This window comes from Tursiops truncatus, chromosome 6 (assembly GCF_011762595.2).
Source record: "Tursiops truncatus isolate mTurTru1 chromosome 6, mTurTru1.mat.Y, whole genome shotgun sequence".
Lineage (NCBI taxonomy): Eukaryota > Metazoa > Chordata > Mammalia > Artiodactyla > Delphinidae > Tursiops > Tursiops truncatus.
The window spans coordinates 49,818,502-49,842,163 of NC_047039.1; the positions used below are offsets into that span (position 1 = coordinate 49,818,502).

General features: G+C 41.4%; 1 protein-coding gene across 13 annotated transcripts in view; it reads left to right on the top strand.

Annotated features, from left to right (window-relative positions):
- The first annotated feature begins 19,505 nt into the window (after window positions 1-19,505).
- The window catches only part of BNC2 (basonuclin zinc finger protein 2), a 428,775-nt gene continuing 424,618 nt past the window's right edge, over window positions 19,506-23,662 (top strand). For 4 of the 13 annotated variants that reach the window (XM_033858069.2, XM_033858065.2, XM_033858067.2 and 1 more), the window contains exon 1: window positions 19,511-20,142. Coding sequence is in view for 11 of the 13 variants with exons in the window: in XM_033858065.2 (XP_033713956.1) it covers window positions 20,140-20,142 (3 nt within the window). In the remaining 2 variants the exon portion in view is untranslated. Of the gene's footprint in view, window positions 20,143-23,662 lie in introns of all 13 variants that reach the window. The other 9 variants (XM_033858075.2, XM_073806104.1, XM_073806105.1 and 6 more) reach the window with 6 other exon arrangements.

The following is a 23,662-nucleotide window of genomic DNA, read 5'->3' on the forward strand; positions in this document are numbered from 1 at the left end:
CATTTCCTCTTATTCCTCTTTTATTGCATTTACTGTATTTTATGGTGGATTGATATTTGTGAACTCCTTATTTCTCTTACCGGATGGGAAACTGTTGGCAGTAAAATGTGGTGGTTAAAGACATTCTGGAGTCAGACCTACCTGGAGGAGCCCTACCCAGGCCACTTAATAACTATGAGACCGCAAAGTAATAGTCAACCTCTCTAAGCCTCAACTTCTTTCTCTGAAAATGGACATTGTAAGTCTGTGAAATACCAATAGCATGGTACTTGGAATAGGCACTCAATGAGTGTTAGCTGGTTTTATAGGTCCTTTTCCTTTGTTACTTTATTTAATAACTTCAACCTCAGGAAGCCAGTGTTCTTAAAGCCATTTTCCTAAGGAGAGCTCTGTGTTGCAGAGGTTATATAAACTTTCTCAACATTACATAGCTGGTTGGTAGGAGAATCTGAACTTGAACCCAAATTGTGTTTGGGCGACCTCTCTTTCCAAAACAGCAGGGTCCTCTATTTACTCACATCAATAGCTGACTTATACTGTGAGGTTTTAATGACAACGTTTGTGTGTCTTGTTTCTTCCCAGTGAAAGAAATAGGCTCTAGTATGGATGGATCTTGGCTCAAGTATGCCTCTGTTCATCACAGAAATTGTTTAGTAGGCATTCAAAGCTTTACAACTTGAAAATTGAGAACATATACTACCTTTAATTCTGAGCAATGATTTGTTAATATAAGCAAATATTTAAATTGTTCTCATTCAGCAATGTTTCACTGATGCCATGGTGCTAGAGTTCATACATATTGTAAAACTATAAGAAGGAAATAAATTACATTTTCTGAAAAAATATATAATAGTCTCTAAATTTTATCTCTCTGTAGCTTAAGAATCAAAAGCCAGAGAATAGGGACTTCCCTGGTGGTCCAGTGGTTAAGACTCTGCATTCCCAATGCAGGGGGCCTGGGTGTGATCCCTGGTCAGGGAGCTAGATCCTGCATGCCGCAACTCAGAGCCCTCACGCTGCAACAAAGATCCCACACGCCACAACTAAAGACCCAACGGAGCCAAATAAATAAATAAATATTTAAATGTTTAAAAAAAAAAGCCAGAGAATATCTAATTTAATTTTGTGGATATTTCCCCCAAAGGGGTTCAGATGATGACGATGACACGAAATCATGCTAAAATCTCTTCAGTTTAGTTATTCCTCCCCTAAAAAAGAAGGGCAGACAATGGAGATTTTTAAAAATTTAAACAGTATTCTAATGCAAAGCGAGTTTTACTTTTTAAATAGCCGATTTTGCAGGAAAATATATAGCTCATTTTTATCACCCATCCTGATTTCTCTGCAAATTCTATCACAATCATAAAATGGTAATTTACTGCTTTTTTAAAGAACATATTTTACCAAGAAGGAATTAAAATAACAATTACTTTTAATTGTTTCTGCTCAGACACTGATCATAAGTCCCCAATTAATTTACATCATACAGAAAATATTTTAGCTCTGAAATATTCTTTATTCCACATAATATTTGGAAAATTTCTCAGTTGATCCCACCTGCTCATTTCAGTGGGATATTTCTTTGGTCAGTCAATAATGCATCCAACACTTATTGAATGCCAAATACATGCAAGGCCCTGTGTTCAGGCTGAGGGACACAGGCTGAAAAGATTATATTCCCTACAGTCAACAATCTCTCAGCAGACATTTAATGAATAATTTTATTTTCTTGTTATAGTCAAATAAGCAGATACGAATACCTCTAAGCATCATTGAGTTACCTCTGTTTCAAATACGTCTCTCTTGATGTAAGACTCGACTATTTAATGCACTCAATGCACTGTTAAAGATTTTTAACCCTGAGTCTGACGTTTTATTAGTTTCATCTTAAGCTACATTTGCTGATCCCAGTGAAGGCTTTTCATCATTCATTCATCTGATAAATATTTGAGCGTCCATGTGTATAAAGTTAGTTTCTCAGCAGGCTAAAATGAGTGGTATGACCAGTAAGTGGGTGCAAAAAATTAATGGAAAAGGTAGGGGCTTGAGCTGGGACTTTGGGTAAATAGAAAGGAAAATACATTTTCCAGTTACTTGTACTTGCATCAGAGTTAATGAAGATGATACCCATTTAACTGGATGAGTATTTCCTCTTCTAAAGGGACTTGACAGCCACCATGCCAGGGATGTATTGTTGAATAGGACTTTCATCCAGAACCCTTTTCTTCCTCCCTACCCTGAAACTGCATTTAAATGACCATGGGGACCCTGCAGCCACTTCCTCAAAGCTTCTGGCCAGCTTCAATCCATTAGGTCCTAGCTTCCTGTCTGGTCCTTCTCCAGAGTCAGAAATAGGCGCCAAAATATTAACAGAGGCTGGAGTGAAGTGTACATGAAAATAACTTACATTCAATATTATACAATTCTATAATATTTTTACTTTTATAGCCCAGAGTATATTTGCTTTTTTAAAACAAAGTTTAAAAAATTAAAAGATTGTAAAACCACATTCTCGAGTCAAAGGCAGCTCCCAGATCCCAAAAGCGCCTCCAAGTCTTAACACTCAAAAATGTAAGAAATGTAAAAGGACCTAGAGAGAGGGAGAGTTTTTATAGTTCAGAATTTCTCCACTCACTCACTCGCAGCTTTTCCTTGCTAAGGTGACTCTTTCCACATTTATTCAGCAAGTCTGTCCAGCCACTCTCGCTATGGAGATAATATAAAGGAGATAAAGAAGAGGCTCTGTGTGACTATAAGGTCTTTAACTGAGGAGGGGGGCGGGAAAAAAAAGGGTTGTAAGGTAAATTAAAGGAAGTAGTTAACACTGGTCTGTGGAAATCTAGCCCTGAGAGGTTCAGTTATTGGCCAGTGTCATAGTTGTACATACAAGCATCAGAACCAGAAGTCAGGTGTTTTTCCTGCAAATCCGAGTTCTTCACACAGTTGCCTTGGAGGGTTTTTGTGGTTCAAGTCTTCCCAGTCTAAGACCTTAAAGCCAGTTGTGAATGGTGATTGATTAGAGGCTTTCTGAGGACAAACTGTACCAAACATATGAGCACTTTTGTGAGTCTGTAGAGAGCTTGCACCCTTCAGGTGATCTGTTTACGAATAATGAATTGTTTCTTGTTAACACTCTCTGCTCTCCGCACGTAAGTCGCACCATACCTAGAAGTTGAGTTTTTCTAGGATGGGTGTGCTGGCTGAAGCCAAACCCCTGAGATGGAGGAAGTCCACCACCTGGGATAGCTAATCCTCCACCTTCTCTGCCTCCAGCTGTGCTCTGTGGGGATCCTTTGACTGGGAGCATCTTGCAGTGTGTGATCTGAATGCGAGTCCCTCCATTTTAGTCTCTGCTCCATTATCGACTCCCTGGATCACATAGTCCTCTTCAAAATCTTGTGTGTGGTTTCCCTGAGTTTGTGAAGATAAAATAGAGCAGCAACACACCTTAAAGCTTCTTGGAATAAATATATGTACAGATACTTTGCAGTTCAGATTGATGTGTTTTTAGCACTTCATCCTAGCATAGCCTCTGTTGGTCAAGAACATTAGTGTTCCATTACTGGAATAAAATTTGGTGGCATGCCAAGTGTCTTCTGATTTGACATCAAAGTGGGAAGGATAGCCAACTTGAAAGAGTAAACTAGCATCTGTGAAGTTCCCTGTCACTGAGTTAGCTGATTTCATATTGACATTTTCCAATTTCCTCATTTGCTTTTCTTCCAAGGAAGCATATTTATTGTTATTTTGGATCCGGTTTTGTGATGTTGGTATTGAGACAGTTACGTAAACAAGTTGCGAGGGATTATTAGTTTATCAGTAGAAGGATGTCTGGTCCATTGCCAAGATGCATTGATCTGTTTATTATGACTCTACCCAGTACAATTTTAGTGGCAATTTAAAAAAGACCCTAAGTGGTCTTAGGGTTTCACTTATAGAAATCCACCGGTTCATTTATTAACCCACATTTGAGGGCTAACTCACTGTATAATCTTACCAGCATTATTATGACAGTTGTTATCATCCACCGCAGCCAGGGAGCAATATCCCAATTATACGTCCTATATTTTCACTTGTGATATGAGAGCAATACAAATTGTTGATGATAATTATGTTGATTTTCAGCAGTTTGCAAATTAGTACATTAGTACATTTAGAAATATAAATATACCCGAAGGCTAATATGTGTGTTGGGGCTAGTTAACAAGTATTTATTGAGTGTCTATGGCGTGTGTGGTGGACTCGAAGAGGCACAGCGTAGGGATACCAGCAGCGGAGTAAAACAAACAAGGAACCTGACCGGCCCAGGGTACAGCTTGTGCTGCATAAAAATGACACGTACCTTACTGACGTAGTCTTTTCTGGTAACAAACAGCCCTGAAACTTAATGGCATAAAGCAGCAATTCATGATTGCCCACAGTTCCGTGGGCTGCCCGGGCTGTTCATCGGCTGGTTTTCCCTGGGCTCAGGTGTCCTGGGAGTCAGCTGGCTGCCACATGATGGCAGCTGCTGCTGGCTCTGGGCTGGGCTCATCCAGCTGAAATCCTCCCACGCATCCATTTCTACCTTACTGGCATTAGTGCCATCAATTTCTTGTGTGTTCTTCTAGAGGTGTGTTATTCATATACCTGCAACTACATAGAGATATTTCCCTTTCTCCTCCTTTTTTTTATACTTTTTTTTTTTTTCCCCCTTTGCGGTACGCGGGCCTCTCACTGCTGTGGCCTCTCCCGTTGCGGAGCACAGCCTCCAGACGCGCAGGCTAAGTGGCCATGGCTCACGGGCCCAGCTGCTCCGCGCCATGTGGGATCTTCCCAGACCAGGGCACGAACCCGTATCCCCTGCATCGTCAGGCGGACTCTCAACCACTGCGCCACCAGGGAAGCCCTCTCCTCCTTTTTTATACAGAAGGTAGCATACTGTAGATCTCCTTCGCCTTGCTTTGCCCCCTAATTATATCTTATTCCATTTCAGTATTTAAAAGATGGTCATTCTTTTTTAGAGCTACATAATACTCCACAGTATAGCTGTACCACACTTATTTAATCAGTACCCTATTGAATGAGACACCTTAGGTGATTTCCTATCTTTTGCCATAATAAACGAAGCTACGAGGTGACATTACCATGTCACTTTCTTTGAGTAGAGGTATAACTAGAATTTCATCAAAGTTCAAAGGATATACGTATTTGTAACTTTGTTAAATGTCAAAGTGCCTTCTGTAGCAGCTGAACCAATTTACACTTCTATCAGAAGTGACTGTACATGGCTGTTCCCCACACCTTTGGCAGGTGTTATCAAATGGCTGTTACTGATTTTAGTAATTATTATTACAACTTGTTTTTCTACTATGCCTTAAAGTTAACAAAATACTTTTACGCACTCTGAGTTCATACAACGGTGGGTTAGGTTTCATTATTCTAATCTCCCTGGTGATGATCTGAAGGACCAAATGTCCTGTATAACTCGCCTAGATTCGTGCAGCAGATAGGGGTCAAAATCAGGTCTGAAACTGGGAGATTGGGACTGATGTATACGCACTACTATTTATAAAATAGATAAGTAATAAGGACCTACTGTATAGCACAGGGAACTCTACTCAATGCTCTGTAATGACCTATATAGGAATTGAATCTAAAAAAAGAGTGGATATATGTATATGTATAATTGATTCACTTTGCTGTACAGCAGAAACTAACAGAACGTTGTAAATCAACTATACTCCAATAAAAATTTTTTAAAAAACAGGGGCTTCCCTGGTGGTGCAGTGGTTAGGGATCTGCCTGCCAATGCAGGGGACACAGATTTGAGCCCTGGTCTGGAAAGATCCCACGTGCTGCAGAGCAACTATGCCCGTGCGCCACAGCTACTGAGCCTGCGATCTAGAGCCCACGAGCCACAACTACTGAGCCTGTGAGCCATAACTACTGAAGCCTGTGCGCCCAGAGCCCGTGCTCCACAATAAGGGAAGCCACTGCAATGAGAAGCCCGTGCACTACAGCGAAGAGTAGCCCCTGCTCACTGCAAGTAGAGAAAGCCCGCGCGCAGCAACAAAGACCCAACGCAGCCAAAAATAAAATATATAAAATAAATAAATTTATATTAAAAAAAATCAGGTCTGGAACCCAAGTCTTCTAGTTCCAAATCAGAACTTTCAGTAGCCAAATGAAGCAGTTATAAAATTTGCTAGAAACTAACCTGCCCCATCAACATACGCCCTGCCATTACCCTCTTCTCCCGGCTCCTGGCAAGCACCAATCTACTTTATGTCTCTATGGATTTGTCTATTCTAGATATATCATACGACTGGAATCATACAATATGTAGTCTTTTGTGTCTGGTTTCTTTCACTTAGCATGTTTTTAAGATTTGTCCATTTTGTAGCATGTATTAGTTTACATTCCTTTTTATGACTGAATAATACTCCATTGTGCGATATTCCATATTTATCTGTTCATCAGCTGATGGACATTTGGGTTGTTTCCACTTTCTGGCTATTATGAATATTGTTGCTATAAACAATCCTGTAGAAGTTTTTGTGTGGACATATATTTTCAATTCTCTTGGGTATAATATACCTAGGAATGGACTCTACGTTTAACTTTTTTTCCAAAATAACTGTACCATTTTGCATTTTCACCTACAGTGTATGAGGGTTCCAAGTTCTCCATGTCCTTACCAACACTTGTTGTTATCTGTCTTTCTGATTATCACCATTATAGAGGGTGTGAAGTGGTATCTCAATGCTATTTATTTTTTTAAATTTTAATTGTGGTAAATACACATATAAAATTTACCATCTTAATCATTTTTAAGTGTACAGTTCAGTGGCATTAAGTACCTTTATAGTGTGCTACCATCACCAATATTTATCCACAGAACACTCTGCATTCTGCAAAACTAAAACTCTGTACCTATTAAACAATAACTTCACATTCTTGTCTCCCCTCAGCCACTGGCAACCACCACTCTATTTTCTGTCTCTGTGAGTTTGATCAGCTTAGGTACCTTAAGTAAGCTGAATCACATAGTACTTGTCATTTTATGACTGTCTTATTTCACTTAGCTTAATGTCTTCAAGGTTCATCCACGTTGTAGCATGTGTTCAGTGTGGTCTTTATTTACATTTCCCTGATGACTAATGATGTCCATGTGCTTATTAGTCATTTGTACATTTTCTTTGGAGAAATGTCTATTCAAATCCTTTCACTGTCAATAATTTAATGACTATTCTGGACTAAAACCCACTTTTTGAATCGCCTGCAACACATCTTTAAGTACTTCCTCATTTTTTCCATCTAGAATTCATACAAAGAGGTATATTACTTAATCACAATCTTTGGGCTAATAGAGGCTCAGTAATAATTGCTGTTCATAATAACTGGAAGTCCTAATCAATCCCGATGTGCCTTCTGGCCTAATAAAAAATGTTATGTTAATTAGAAATAAATAATTTTAGTATTTATGTCTGTTTTAATCAGGCTGATTCTTAAAATTAAAAATGGTTATATATTCAATTAACATCTTATTCCTTTTATTCCTCGTTTCAATCCATCTTATACATTGCCGCCTGAGTATTTTCACCGGTGTAAATCTGATCATGTCACTTTCCAGTTCAAAAGCTTCTCTAGCTCCCCATTGCCAACCAAATTAAATACAATCTTCTCCTATAATTCAGATCTTTCCATTTTTTGCTTTGACTGAAGAAACCTCGTAAGAAATATATTTGATATTGTATAAAGAATGAGAACACAAGCATATACATGAGCAAATACGTACTTACACGAAGCAAATCTTTCACAAAAACTTCCTACCCTTACAGCATACAATGCATTCTGATATTTTGAAAAAAATTTTGAACTACGTAATGAGACTTGCTAAATTGATTTTCAAAACTCAAGTTTAGAAACGATGATCCTACAGCATGGCCAACCACGGCATGTTTCTTCAGAGTTTGGTAAAACCTACTCCAGTGTTTCCCAAACCTAGTTGCACATTAGAATCACTTGGAAAACTAAAATAATTTTTTTTAAAAAGCAACCTAACCGAGATCTTCACCCTTGAAAGTTCTCATTCATAAGGTCTGGAAAGGAGCCCAGAAATCTGTGTGGTTTTTTTGTTTGTTTGTTTTTTTGTTTTTGCGGTACGCGGGCCTCTCACTTCTGTGGCCTCTTCCGCGGCAGAGCACAGGCTCCGGACACGCAGGCTCAGCGGCCATGGCCCACGGGCCCAACCGCTCCGCGGGACGCGGGATCCTCCCATACCGGGGCACAAACCCACGTCCCCCGCATCGGCAGGCGGACTCTCAACCACTGCGCCACCAGGGAAGCCCCTGTGTTTTTATTAAAAGCTCCCCAGTTGATTTAGTTGTGTGGCCAGGTTTGAGAACAACTGCTCTCACCATGTATTACTTGCCTTTCCCCCATCCCAAACAAATACTTCTTGCTTCCTGCACATTCTTTCTTCACACGTTTACTTTCCTCCACCTGGAAATACCCCTGCCTGTTGATATCTTTCTAGGCCCACCTCAGATACCACTTCCTAGTTATTTCTCGAACCAGAACAGTCTCATTTCCCTTGACTTCCCACAAGTCTAATTTGGGTCTTGTTGAGGATACTTCTCTTGCCCCGCCGCACTGTGCGTATCTTTCTACTACATTGTAAGCAACTGCATTATAATTATCCCTCAGCAGGAGTACAATGGCTACTCCAAGTCAGGATTTGACAAACTTACTTGAACTGGAGTTGAAATGGAACCTTTCATCCTGGGCCCAAGCTAGTTAACGGAGATTTTAAACAACACGGGACTTGGATATATTTTAATGTGATAATAGGGGCATAAATAGGGGAAAGTAAAGCCTTTCTGCATGTGATATTCATGCAGTCTGGCTTTTGGTTAGCTTTTCCCATCACTCTGTTCATCACAGTCTCCACAGGGAGACACAATGACCAGGTCTAAATGCCCATATCCAAAATAGACTAAAATTCTCCCCATCTTACTTGATGTTAGGTTCCCTTATGTGTTCCTACTCTCTGTGACTGGAGGTTTCCAGATCACGTCTCTGAGCTTGAAGCAAATGAAATACCCTAAGTGTTTTGTTCCCATCAGATTTGGCTGCATATGTTCAGAGCACCATTACAATATTATGTTTTCCATTTTGCATGGGTATAAATTAAAGAACAGAGAGGATTTGATTAGCTCAAGATCCCAGAGTGACTGGCAATGATGGGAATAAAGACTTGTTCCCCAGATTCCTGGCCCAGTTCACCCTGCACCAAACCACAGGTATGCTGCCTTTTTGCTGATGAGGCCATACAGCGTTCCTTGGAGGGGATACCATTAGCTCGGGGAGGATGAACGCACACAGGGAGGCTTCCAGAGAGGCATTTGGAGAGTCAGAGTAAGGGCCAATGGTGTCCTGGAAGTTTGAGTGAGCATTTCTGAATATGGTTTAGAAAATATGTGGTTAGCAAATACATAATGGGGTACTGGGTTACTTATTTTGAGTGTCAAGCTACTTCGCATTTATGGGTAATATCTAGTCCTGCATGTCCATCTCCTACTGAGTGTAATGCAAACAAAATAAGCCACTATAATGTTTTTAAAGGGTTGCTGTCATTTGAATTTTTAGGAAATGCTAGAACTCTAAAATGACACGAATGACAAAGCAAAGGTGGTGGTAGGGATCAAGTTCTAGAACTTGGTATCGGCATTTACAACGACTGTAAATTCCAGCCTCTAGATAAGTCTTGGAAGAGGGAAAATCATTGAGGCTTCCCACCATGTACCCAAGGTCCTATGTTCCCTCAGTTCAACAGTGGATTCTCTGGTTGATGAATCTTACCTCATCTGAAATTACAGACATCTTTGGGTCTTTCCTAATTTACATAGAAGGTTTTGACTGAATACACAGGTTGTCTCTGCAAAGCTTCTCACTCCAACTTTAACCCTTCCCACTATTTTCCTTCTCTCAGGACAAACCAGCCACACTGATCTTTAACTTCCTTCCTTACCTCAGGGCCTTTGTAGGTATTGTTTTCTCTGCCTTGGGGGAACTTCCCACTGATCTTTACAAGGTTTGTTAAGATTCTAATCTCAGCAGAGTATCACCTCCTCAGGGAAGACTTGATCATCCAATATAACATTTTACTCCACAGGAATCCACTACCAACACCCCACACCTAGTCACTCTGGATCACTACACCCTATTTTATTATCATTAAAGCATTTATCACAGTTTGAACTTGCATTTGTTAACTTGTGTCTCTCCCATGAGATAGTAAACTCAGGAAAAGTAGATGACTTTTTACCCTAGTCATGGCCTTATCTTCAGCACCTAGAGCAGTGCCTGGCAATCTAGTAAGTGCTAAATAGATATGTGTTGGGTAAATGAAATACCCATCAATGATGTCACTTGGGAGAAATGCCACTTCAACCCATGGATTGCTCTAAGAAATTGCCTAATAATGATCTTTGGAATGACTTCAGCAAGTGCATTAGGTAATATCCCCCAAATGCGGGCTGCGGCATAGTAAACATAAGTCAGGCTTCCCAGTTCACCCAGGAAGATGAACTCAGAGTTTGCATAAGCAGTGGGGTCAGCTTTCTATTGGACAATCTCTTCTGCATAGGCGGTAAAGGATGGAGGGCAGGTGTCCTGGGCTTCGAGGAGCAGCTGGACCCTAGCACACTGTGCCTGATGCAAGCAGCAGAAGAGCTCTGACGAAAAGCAGAGGAAATTACAGTTGTCGGGACTTGTGGTCACAGGGCATGTGTTGCATTTGCAAGGTCATCATGGGATAATTCAGGGTGTAGCTTGCACACATTCTGCTGCTGAAAGGGAGATTTTTTTTTTTTTTTCCTACCACATCCGACACATGGTTTGCCAGAGGAAGGGCACGAGATCAGCAGCACTGATGAGCTGGCTTGGTGTTTTTAGGCCACAACTCTACTAACCCAATGACTCCCTCCTGACTCCTCTAAAGGAGCCAGGAGAATTTATTCATTACCAAGTGTCAACAGCACTCACACAAAGCCACCAGACTGCTTTTGCCTGCTATGCCAAAAGGTACGTCTCAAAAAACCAAAAAACTTAAATAATAACGCTGTCAATGCTTATTGTACTTAAAACCTTTGAGATAGAAAATTTATTTCTAAGCTAGAAATAAACACAAGTTTTATTTCTCCATTATAAATCTGGAAATTAAAAGAGAATGAAAAACCATAATATAAGGCTGCATCTGGAAAAGCACACAGTGTACTTAATATGTATAAAGTAGATAGAGGGCCAAACTAACGCTCAGTCCTGTTTGCTGGCTGGGGATGTGTATGATGACTACGTAACTAAGTGACTGGGACTCCCCAAAGTCGTTGGTGATATAAGAGTCAGAAGTTAGGGGACCAGACGGTCAATTAGTACCTATGCTGGTTAGTGGACAAACATTGACACAGGAACTAGTAGCTTGTGCTATAATCCTATGTTTCCTTTTTTATTGTTGTGCTTTGTGGCCTTTGTAAAGTTACTTAATCTCTTGAGCTCTAATTTCTTTATCTGTCAAATGGAAATGAGAACTACCTCAAGGGGTTGTTGAGAAAATGAAATGAGACAATCTGGGTAAAGTGTCCTGTAGGTATTCAATAAATGTTAGTTCCTTTTTTCTGATTCCCAGAAGATCCAGTGGCTCAACTGGAAGTAAATAGGGCCACTTCTAGGTAAACTGGGTTTTAAACTCAACCTTTGGCCTTTTTACACCTTGCCTAAAGCCCTACAGCATTCTAACCTCATCAACTTTATCAAAATGGCCATCAGTCTCATATATGTTGACTGATGGACTCCTGCATAGATTACTTCCAGTGTTTTATTTGGCTACAAAACCAAACTGTTTGAAAGTGTTTAACTTTGATTGGTAACTTGGGGAGAGATTCAGTACTTTGAACTAGATCGTTGCATTTTTTTTAGGCTAGACAAATTGAGCCATAGTTCTATAGAAAGGAATAGCATTAGTCCAGCAAAATGATAAATAAATGGCTTCACTTACATAATGCAAATTAGAAAATAAATGGCTTAGGACATTTTAGTCATAAGTGTAAGATATGATGAGGGCCTTAAAATTTAACTAACTAGGCACATTTTTAAAGTATTCTCAGGGCAGGTGCTAAACATTTATATATGAAAAAAGCAAGAAGTATGGGGTGCATAAATAAGATATATATTTTCTTGGTAGGAGAGAGGTGACTTGGCTAATACAATCACAGAGAATACAGGAGATGAGAAAAGATTCATAAGTGGGGCTCTGCTTGACATAAGTGGGGCTCTGCTTGAGCAGATGACACAATCACATGAGTGAAGCAGCATCAAAACAGCATGCAATTAAAACAAAGCAAAAGAAAGTGACCTGGTCCCAATATCCAGGTGACCAGATACAGCTGGAGTTAAAACTTATCCTAAGCTCATGTAACATTTGAATCTGTGACGAGAGGACTTGAATTCCTATGGAATGTTTTTCATCTGAAACTATTTCATGTCTAAGAATTAGAACTTTGTTTTCATAAATTATTTCATTAAATATCTTTCTTTGTTTATGAGCCTGTCACTCTACCAGGATGGTGGGGAGTTGAGAAATGTGCGATCAGTAGGGTCTCTGTCCTCAAAGAGCTTACTTTCTCATTAAGGAGGTAAGACAGATACATGTAAAACAACCATAAATACATAACAGCAATGCGATTAGGTGATGAATCAATCATCCAGACCCTAAAGGTTGCAAGTGCTCAGGGGAGAGAGAGGAAGAGAGCCACAGGAATAAAGGTTCCATGCAGAATGTAGCATCTGATCAGGTGCTTGAAAGATGGGTGGAACTTCAGGACTGGAGGCTATACCTGAGATGCAATCTTTGCTTTAACACTTCCATGCTGTTTGTCCTTAGGCAAGGTACTTAAAGTTTTAGAGACTCATTCTCAGCCATACAATGATAATGCCTAACTCTACAGTCTGTTGAGAAGATTCGATAACATATATATAAAGAAAATAATAAAGAACTTAACACATAGTACGTACCAGTAAATTTTAACTATAATCTTAAATGATCTTAATGTAGTTGTGTCCCATTTTCTGAGCCGCTTCAAACAACCTTTGGAAGTTGAGGGAAATAAATTGGCACAGATATGAAGAGCTAAAGAGCAAGGAATACATCCAGTTGGAAAATCAGAAGAAAAATATAGAAATGATCATGCACGTTTTCTGGGAAGTCTATCTGACTAGAGCAGTAGGTTCATTTTATAGATATGGTAAGTGATTCATTCATTCAATATAGATTTATTGAGCAACTACTAGGTAACAGGTACTGTACCTGGTACAATGTAAGAGTTGAATAAAGGTGAGCCTTGAAAGGCAAACATTACAATTTGGCTTGAATGGTAGAAAACAGGGTGAAATGGAAGATTTATTTATTTAGCCACTTATTATGCAGGGGAAAGACATATAGTAAAAACAGAATTGGAAAAGCCCAAACCTGGCAGCAAATGGATTAGAATGGGCGTAGAAGGTGGACATAAGGAGTATAATTGAAAAATTGTCACAATAGTTAACCTGAAAGAATGGTGGTCACCTGAATGAAGTGAAAATGTTTGGGCATGAGGAATACATGGAAGGAACTTCTTATGTGATTTAGTAAATGACTTGATTTGGGAAATGAAGGCAAAGAAAAAATTATTCAAAGATGAATATACGGTCTGCCCTTGAGTGAACAGAACAGTAAAGGCAGAGAAAGTAAAGTTGGGAAGAATAATTTGGAAGGGTTGCTGATGGTTTGTGATAGGTTAAGTTTGAGTTGAAGATAAGCTATTTGTTGAACATTCAGTTAGCAAGATCTACTTAGGCATTATAAGCAAGGGGACTAGATTTGGGGGAAATAGAATAGAGAGGTCAGGTTGAGATCAGGCTGCAGCTGGGATGGTTCAGACACTGAAGAAGAACATAATAGAGAGGAGAAAAACTGAGAGGTTTGAACTTCTGGGCAAATTTCATATTGTGTGTGGGGAGGAGTAAGTGTGAAGGGGTGGGGAGAGGCTGTGAGGAAGGAAAGGAAGGAGCCAGGATAGGAGAGTGTGAAAGAAACCACTAGAAGAGTTTGGGAAAATTGATCAACAATATCAAACGCATCTGAGAGTCAAAGAGAATAGGGATTGGGGTAAACGTTGCTGCATTTATTCACAAAATGATTAATGGATAAGTATAAAATAACGCGGCATTTTAAAAATTATTTTAAGGTAGGACAATTTAAAAATACTTTGGTATAACAAACACAGATCTAGTGTTTTCAAATTTCTGACATATTAATCTTTGGAGTCAGGAATAAGAAATTGGGATTCTTGAGAATTCCCCAAGTCACAAGTTATTCTATATTTTTCATAACACTTCACTTATATATTAGTAAATAATAATGAGTGACCATAGTCATAAATAATGAATCATTTTTCTGCTATAGGGATAGAGGTTTTATGTAAAAAAAATTTAATAATCAATATATGGTTTATTAGTATTATGAACCAATATATTTGTGAGAAGATTATATATTTAAATAATATATAAAAACTAATTCTACCTGATAAGGACATTTAATAATAGAAAGCACTAGAAAAAAAGGGAAACATTAACATAGATGCTAAAAGAAATACATTAAAAACTTCAAGATCAATCTACAAAACTTAATATTTAAAATTTACCATTGTTAAAACAAAAATTTAAAACTTACAGAACATTAATTGCTTTATCTGATAGTGTTGATCTGTTTCATGATTAAGCTTATATTTCTAGAAAAATTTCTTTCATTTTGTGTTGATGTTGGTCAAAATGTTAATTGTGAGTCTGAAAGCATGTTCAAGTTGAGTGTTAGTATTTATCCACAGAAACTCATTTTTCTCTTAATGAAAATATTTTGTCTGCCTTGATTTTGACATTGAAATTGAGTTGCTTTTTTAAGTTCAGATTTTTTTCTCATAACAACATATTCTTTCTCTTGGCATTTCTTGGGTTAACGCCTTTACAAAAAACTATAGTCCATTGTGAATACATTGGGCAGTATCTGAATAACGTATTATTCAGGATCTCCTAGCAAGGTTAACAGCACTGCACAAAATCACAGGTTGAAATTGTCAATTTAAGGACTTACTTGGTTTCCAAAATATGTTACTTCTTGCATTCATTCGAACTAGTAAATCTCTACATTGATCAGTCACTTTTAATTCTTATAGAATTATAATACTTTTACCAATTTCTAGACACATTTTCCACAAGATTTGGAAAAAATATACACATTTGAGGGAAAATGATAGGAATTCCCACATGGAAACACAACAGAGACATGCCACTTCTCTGTAACATTTAGGAAGCTTTAAGCTGCAAGTAATAGAAAGGTGAGCTCAAAATGGCCTAAATGACAAGGGGATTAATTATATCACCTAACAAGCAGTCCCAAGCCACCTGGGGTTAGTTAAGTCAGTCAGTCAATAACATCTAGAGCTCAGGTGCTTTCCATCTTCCTACTTTGTCATTCCAGGTATATGGGTTACGTCCCGGTCACAAGATGGATTCAGCTGTTTCAGGTACCACATTCTCACATACTAACATCCAGAGCAGAAAAGGGACACTTTATTTCTTGTCAGTCTTTTTTGTTTGTTTGTTTCAATGTCCCCCCCACCCCCGCCATGATTTCCCCTCATCCTTCACTGACCAGAAATAGGAAACATGCCCATTCTTAACACAATCACAGCAAAGGTTTAGTACAATCTAGTCAAACCTGAGGCATGGAAGAAGGGAAAATAGCTATTGGGCTAGCCAGGGATTCTTGAAGTGTTTGGTCTCACGACCTCTTAAAAATTATTGAAGGTTACAAAGGACTTTTGTGTATGTGGGCAATCTCTTATTGATATTTACTGTATCAGAAATTTAAATTCTGAAAAATTTTAAATAGTTCCTAATTTGTTTAAAATAACAATAATGAAACCATCATTTGTTACTATCCTGTTGGTAGGCAGAGTGATGGCTCCTAATAATGGCCCACGTCCTAATCCCTACAATCTGTGAATAAATCTCATGTGATTAAGGATTTTGAGATTGGTAGATTATCCTGGATTATCTAGATGGGCCCCATGCAATCACAAGGGTAGTTATAAGTGAAAGTAGGAGGCAGTGTCAGAGTGATGTAGCATGAGAAAAACATGTCTGGCTATTATGGACTTTAAAAATTGAAGGGACCATGAACCAAGGAATATGGGTGGCCTCTAGAAGCTGGAAATGGGAATGGATTCTCTCCTAGGGTCTCCAGAAAGCCTGCAGGTACCTTGCTTTTAGTGTAGTGAGACCCAGTTTGAACTTCTGACCTCCGGAATTATAAGATAATAAATCTGTGTTGTTTTAAGTCACTAAATGTATGGTAATTTGTTACAGCAGCTGCAGGGAATGAATATATACACATATTTTGAAATAAAAAAGAAATGTTTTCCAAAACAACAATAAAAATGAGTGAGAAAAATGGCATTTACATTTTGGGTTATCTCTTTAATGCCTGATATAACATAAGATAGGTGGATTTTTGTATCTGCTACATTCAGTCTGCTGTGATTAAGTCACATTGTCTCTGGAAAACTCTACACTCATGAAAGAATGTGAGCAAGAAAGGCAAATAATTTCTCAATATTATAATAAAAATGATCCCCCTAAAAGGGTCTTGGGGACCCACAGGGGTGCCTGGCACACACTTTGAGGATCCCTGGGGCAGGAAGTTAAGAATTTTGCACCACCCCCCAAAAGAACAGATAGGGAACACTTTTCCCATATGCCTTAAGTGAACTTGTCTGGCTCTAAGGTAGGTCATCATCAACATAGTGTAATGATTTTAACATTTCTTCCTTAATTCAAATAAAATTTCTAAGTTTATTTTGTGCCTGGTACTGTTTTATGTGCAGAGGCTATAAAGCGAACAACGTGGACCTTTGCTCCAATGGAGCTTGCATTTTAGTTGGAAAAAAATACTAAGCACATAAACAAGGTAACTTCAGATATGGCTAAAGGATATAAAGAAAACGAGTAAGGGGAGAAAGAGTGAGGGGTATTTTGGGTGGTAGGCAAAGAGCTACTTTAATTAGTCTGAAGAGGACAAGTTACAGCTGACAGGTAACTAATAAGGAACCACTAAAAAATGAGGGAGAATATTCCAGGTAGGGAGAACAGCAGGGGCAAAGAGCAAGGAGCTTGGCAAGGTAAAGGAACAGAAAGAAAACCAGTGTGACTTTAGTGTAGTCCATGAGGGGAATGAAAAATGGGGGGGAAAAAAAGTTGAAAGCGTCAGGCTGGTGTAGATCAGTAAGGTTTTATAGGACACAAAAAGGACTTAAGGTTTTGTCTGAGTTGCCCTACAAACTCACTGGAGGAAATAAGAGACTATGGAACTCTCTTATATGCTTTGCTTCCGTAAATTCTTCCACCTTCTCCAAGGGCTGCTCTTCAGCCCAACACATTCCCCATCTATATAATGACTCTCTCCAGAAAGGCGCCGGACCCCAAATAGACCCATCTTGCCCCACATAAACTGTGTGTATGCTAACATCAAAAACAGACAGATCTGGAACCAATCAGGGGAATGTAAATTACAGGTTGCTTCATGTGGCGTAACTTCTGCCTGTTGGCCAGTGTAGGTGTGCAGCCAGAAATGAACTATGTGAATACAATTGTTTGGCAATTGCTGGCCCCTCACTTGTCCAAGTGGTAAGTGTGTGAATGGATTTGTATGGGTAATGACTCTGAAGTTAGCAACTAGTTTTTTTTATCTCTCTGTGATACAGGAAAACGCACTGGAACTTGGCTCATTTCTGGAGAATTCTTGTGATGATCCTCAGTGGCTCAGAATGTACATTTGGCCATCATTATCCCTTGTGTAATCAGTTTCTACAAACTATAGGATAATGTTACAGTTATGTTTACAGAATAAGAGAACACGCTCCACACCTGAATCAAACCACTTAAAGATGAGCCTTCTTAGATAACATGCATTTATATATGTGGCTAGTCATTAGATATCTACTCTATACTCTGAGTTGTACTATAGTGAGAGAAGTAATCTTCTGACTCCCACTAGAAACCTCCAGCTAAACCATGTGCCTAAAACTCTAAGGTATTTACTGTATAATATTGTCGAAGCGTTCACCAGACAAACCTTTCCACGACAAGATGGTGTAGAGAATTCACAAAAGCAGAAGTAACTTGAAATCTGCTCTGAAAGGGCCCTAGAAACCGTCAGGAATTTGGACCCAATCAGTACACAGAACTGCAGGTGCGGTGACCCCACTGTTAAAAAGTTGGATCCACGTGAATAATAAGCTTAATCACATTTTCAAAACAGCTGTGGCTACTTGGGCTGCCTAGTCTCTTGTCAGTCACGGCTTCCGAAAATTTTTAATTAATGCGAAAATTTATATTAAACTTTAGACCAGACTGTGCAATCAAAGAAAATAAAACTACATTAATTCCAAGGCTGAGTATTTTCAAAGGAATTTGATTCTGACCTCTGAATGCAGTTGGCCAGTCTCTTCCTCTACTTCGGGGAAAAGAGAAAGGAAGGAGAGATGATTTTCTCTTTTTAGTAGTAACTGGTAACCAGACCTGTTGTTCTGCCAAGCAAGCGTTCGTCTTCCCCGAACCTGATTGCCAAGTGCTCAGAGGGTGGATGCTCGAAACCTGTGACTCCCTCCCCTGTCAGATAAGCAGAAAGTTTGTTCAGGCTATGATAAATCGGCACAACGCAGAGATGTTTTTGGCACAATGTGTACGTTAGGAAGATGACGGTGATTAAATTCACCCCCCTCCTCCTCATTCTTGCGGCCGGGAGTGTGTTTTGCCTGCATTGAAGAAATGTCCTTCAGCGGCAGGCGTGTGCGCGCTGAGCCTGCAGCCAGCGTTTTTGCATCTCCGGAGCAGGGCGACTCGGGCCAGCTGAGTGTCACCCACAGATGTGACCGGTCTTCCCCCCCCCCCCCCGGGCACCCGCGGAGGCGGCAGCGCCGTTCCTCTCCCCCGGCGTCTCCAGCCCTCGGCCCAGACCAGGGGAAGGGGAAGGGGAAGGAAGCCCTCGCCGCAAGCCAGCGTCTGGCCCGGCACGAAACACGCCGCCACCAAAAAACTTTTTTCTCCCCAGCCGCGCGCAACTTTTGGCCTTTTCGCCCACCACGTTCTCGTCTCGAGTTTCTGGCCCCTGGGGTTTCCTCCGCTTCCCTCGCCTTCCCCAGCGGCGCGCGGGGCAGCGCGGGGGGCACGGAAGGGGAGAGGAGGAGGGGGTGGCGGCGGATCGGGAGGAGGAACTGGTCATAGGGGACCCACACGGGCGAGTGCCCGAAAAGGAAAGCGACGCCGCGGTTTGCTGCAGTCGGAATAAAGTTCGCGCCCTTTCCTCGGCGCTTCACAGCCTCCCCTCCGGTCTCCCCCACTCGTTTTTGACAGCTAGGCGCTACCGGCCACTTCCACCTCCAAGCCCGCACCCCCCGGGGGGGCGCCAAAGTTGTTTTTCCATCCCCAGAGAGAGCAGGGGGAGAGAAAACAAGTAACAGGGCGCGGGAGAAACATACATCCTCCTTCACTAGCCCCCTAGAATCTGAGAGAAAACAACCAAACCAACCTACTTTTATTTTGCAAAAGGGAAGCAACAAAACTGTCGTAGCCGCGACAGTTTTGCAGAGAGAGAGGAGAAACTTGTGCGGCTTGCAAATCCGCCCGAGGTCACCTCGCCCGCCGGTTCCCCCCGTACCCCGCCCCACAGCAGCCCCCTCCCGGGACAGTCCGTTCCTTTTTTTTGTGTGTGCCGAGGAACCGGGGGAACTCAGCAGGCTCCGACTTGGGGAGCGAAGGCGACCCTGCACGCGGGTGTAAATCAGTCAGTCACCTGAGCGCAGAGGGGCCGCGGCGAGGGCGCTCGCGGGCGGGCGGGGAGAGGCGGAGGCGGCGAGAGCGGCTGCCTGGAGGAAATCGGGAGGGGGAGGGAAAGAAAGGCCGAGACAGAAGGAGCGTGAGGCGGCGGAGGGGCTGGTCCAGGCGCGGCCGCTAAGAGGAGACGAAGAGGCGGGGGCTGCACTTGACAACCAGCATGCCGAGATGGTAAGAAGTTTCCACCCTCCTTTCCTTTTTATTCTAGACTTCGGAAGAAAGGAGCCCCGCGCCGGCGCGCCTCGGGGGCCGCCCGGGGGCTGTGTTTTCCTCCAGTTCAGCGGCGGGAGGTGGAGGGGGGCGCTGGGGAGGGCGGGCAGGAAAGGAGAGCCTCAGTCCACCCCGGTCCCGCTCCCGAATTCGCCCTTCAACTTGGCCCGAGTGGCGGAGGAGAGCTCCAGGTGGGAGGGCGGGTGTGCGCACGGGCTCGGGGGGCTCGGGAAGGTCGCCCCTCTCGCGGCCGGCAGGGCAAGGTGAGCGGTAAGCGGGCGGGCGGCTCCGGGGAGTTGGGACGGGCCGGGAGGCAGGCGGGGGCTGATGGAGCGCTGGAAGGAGCTCGGGGCGGAGAGGAACGCCGTTTGGACCCACGGCAACTTTTAAAACTTGCCCGCGAGTGCGGGGCCGGCGGCTGGGCGTGGGCGCCTGGGCGCGCTGGTGCGCCGCGCGGGGAGGACACCGCCGCCTGGTCCCCGGCACCTCTGATTTTCCCCTCCTCGCCCTCCCGTTGGGGAACCCTCCCTTTGTAAATGTAGGAAGTGCTCCTGGAGGTTTTCTGAAGAATGTGCAAAACGCAGGGCAGGAAAATCAACCCTAAAGAGAGAGAGAGATTTTGAGGTGGAGTTCGACGGGAGCCGATTTGTGTTACTTACACATTGACTGGAGGGTGGCATTTGGGGCCCGGGGAGAGGGCAGGATAAAAAAAAAAGAAGAAGAAGAAAAAAACCCCACCTAAACCTGGGTGAAATTCTCTGTAAAGTGAGGCTGAGATTAAAAAAAAAAAAAAGTTCTAAGTGCAAGTGGCGGAGGAGATGGGAAGGCGTTGCGAAGCGAGATTCCAGCACAGCCCCTCTACCCGAAGCAGCTTCTCTGCAGCGAGGCAGCTTGGCAATTAGCTCGCCGGCTGCTGAGCGCTCTGTCCGCTTTCGGGGAAGTGATTTGTTAGAAATGGGGCTGGACCACTCCCTTCCTTTTAGTTTGCTCCCACCCTTTGCTGCTATTGTAACCCCCTCTTGGGGTTCTGATATACTGCGTTCCGCATGTAGATGGACTATGTAAGAAAAAGGGAGATAGTGGGTTGGCATTTTTTTTTCTCTCTCTCTCTTCCCTTCCTCCTAATGTGACATCTCTTGTTTCAGTGATCAAAGTCACGACTGGAGTGTAGGGGATGCGACTGTCAAATGCAGGCACAAAAAAAAAAAAAAAAAAAAAAGCGTGAGCCCAAGACTGAGGTTACAGTAACGCTGACAGAAATTAAAGTGGTTTTGAAAGCAGTGTGCGATTTACGGTGGTTCGCATTTACCCTAGAGTCAAGCTGTTGTAAAACTGATGTACAAAAGACATAAAATAATCCTGTGTACCCAGGATTAAAGTGGCAGAAGTGGCCTGTTTTATTAATTCTTATGTACTTCGTGGACAGTTGCAATGGTTGGAATCTGTATTTAAGTGGAGGAGTCAAAACAAAATATTAAATATATCTGTTTAGCACTAGAGGGTTTTACTTATAGCCGCATTTTACACAAGAACACTGTAAAAACCGGTTGTAGGTATTTTTCTTCCCTTCCCCCCTCGCCTGTATACTATTTGTCTACACATCTATTCCCAAATACTAATCACTTTGAACAGTGGTTAAGCACATTTGTCACCCACTGCTTTGTATTCTGCAGTTTTAGATGTTACTGTGCACGCACATACATTATTTAAGTGGTGGAATTTATTCCTGTGTAGTGTGTCTGATTTGAGGACGTATTCAAGAGTAGTGAGACCCTGTGCAAGTTAATAGAACTTGCTTGATTGACCCTTTGGAGTCACCCAAAAAAATCCCTTGTGAACTTTCGTAGGGTATCTGTGTTTTGTGTTATATTTATAGCTGCTTTATTTAAACTCTTCAGCCTTAAAGAAGTTCTTAGTTGGAGCTGCTCTTTCTGTTCCTGGAGAGTAGTAAAATCCAGATTGCTAATCGCTTTACCAACGTACAGGAGTGTCTTCACCTGAGGGAAGTAATACTGAGCCTGAACGTGAACTCGGTTTGAGTATCGTGTGAGAAAAGTCTCAAACTGGTCCTTGAGAATATTAAGTTCGCTGTTGTTTGCATGTAAGGCTTTGGAAAAGAACCAACCTCGCGTGATTTTAAAAAATAAATAGGAAGAAAATATTAATAGCAGTCGTACCTTCCCAATCAATACCTGACGTTTTTCTTCCCCCTGAAACGTAAGATATCTGTCAGGCAGGGATATGTGATTACCAAAAGCAGCAGACAAAAGCGGAGCTGACTATTGCTATATTAAAATGTAAGTGTTAACAGTTTGAATTTTCAAGTGAGAGTTTTTGAGTTCAGTGCTTTACATAACATTTTGTCCTAATCTTGCTTGCTGTCAGGGATGTTTCATGGTTGTGCAATTGCTGCAGTCAAGAATGCCAATTTGCATTCCAGGAGTGTCATTTGATTACTTTTATCTGCACAGCTCCAAGACCGGCCCAGACCTCTCGTTTCATCTTGCCATGTCACGAGTCAATGCTGTGTCGTCTTTTCAAAAATCTGCCTGATTTAGACAAGAAAGAAAAGTACTTTCATGTTGCAGCCGCAGTCCCCTGCTAACTTGTCAGCAGCAGGATATGATTCACTTGAGCCCAGAAGAATGGAACAGAGAGGCGGGTTAGGCAGTTCAATAAAGCCCACGGACAGGTAGTGTGTGACATCCCCAGAGAGCCACAGTTAATGAAGAACAGGTCTGCTTAGTTCTCCACACGCTGACCTGGTGCTGTCCCCACAGTTTTCTCATTTGATCTTTCCCAGCAAATTGATCTTTTCTTGTATTTTTTTGCCTTCCAAGTTAGTCCTTGTGGGACCGAAATTAGCAGAGCAACTTAAGTTGGATAATACAGCTGTTCAGAAAAGAAGAAATTGGACACTGGCTCAAAAAGGGGCGGGGGGGTGGGGGGAGCTTTCCTTTTTGTTGTTGTTCCTGGGAATATTTCTTATATTAAGGGAGCCCCCAATAGGTGATGACTTGAGGGTAGTGGTTCCCTTTATTTTTAATTTTAGAGTTACGATTCCACACAATTTTAAATGTTCCTTGAGTATTTGAAAGGTGGTCCTAATGAGTAGTAGGAGTTCGATTTAGCATTTTTTCATTTTCATTTGTTTGAAATGATTTGCCAGTTGACTGTGTCTTTTATGGCTATTGTAAGGTAGACTAAATATCAATGGCATACTTGGACTGTATTATTTATAGTCTTCTGAATAACGACAATCCCAAAATACCAGGGCTGAATAGCAGAAAATATTAAACAGTAAAAGTTATTAACAGTGTTGTGTATAAATATCATGGTACATGGACATGTTTTCTACAAATTACCATCAGCCTCTTTTATATAAAAGCCACAGATACACTGTTAATGTTTTTAAAAAATTTCAAGATCCTGAATTTCTATGTAGGTTTTTAGAACTGAGACCAGATTACAAGTAACAACT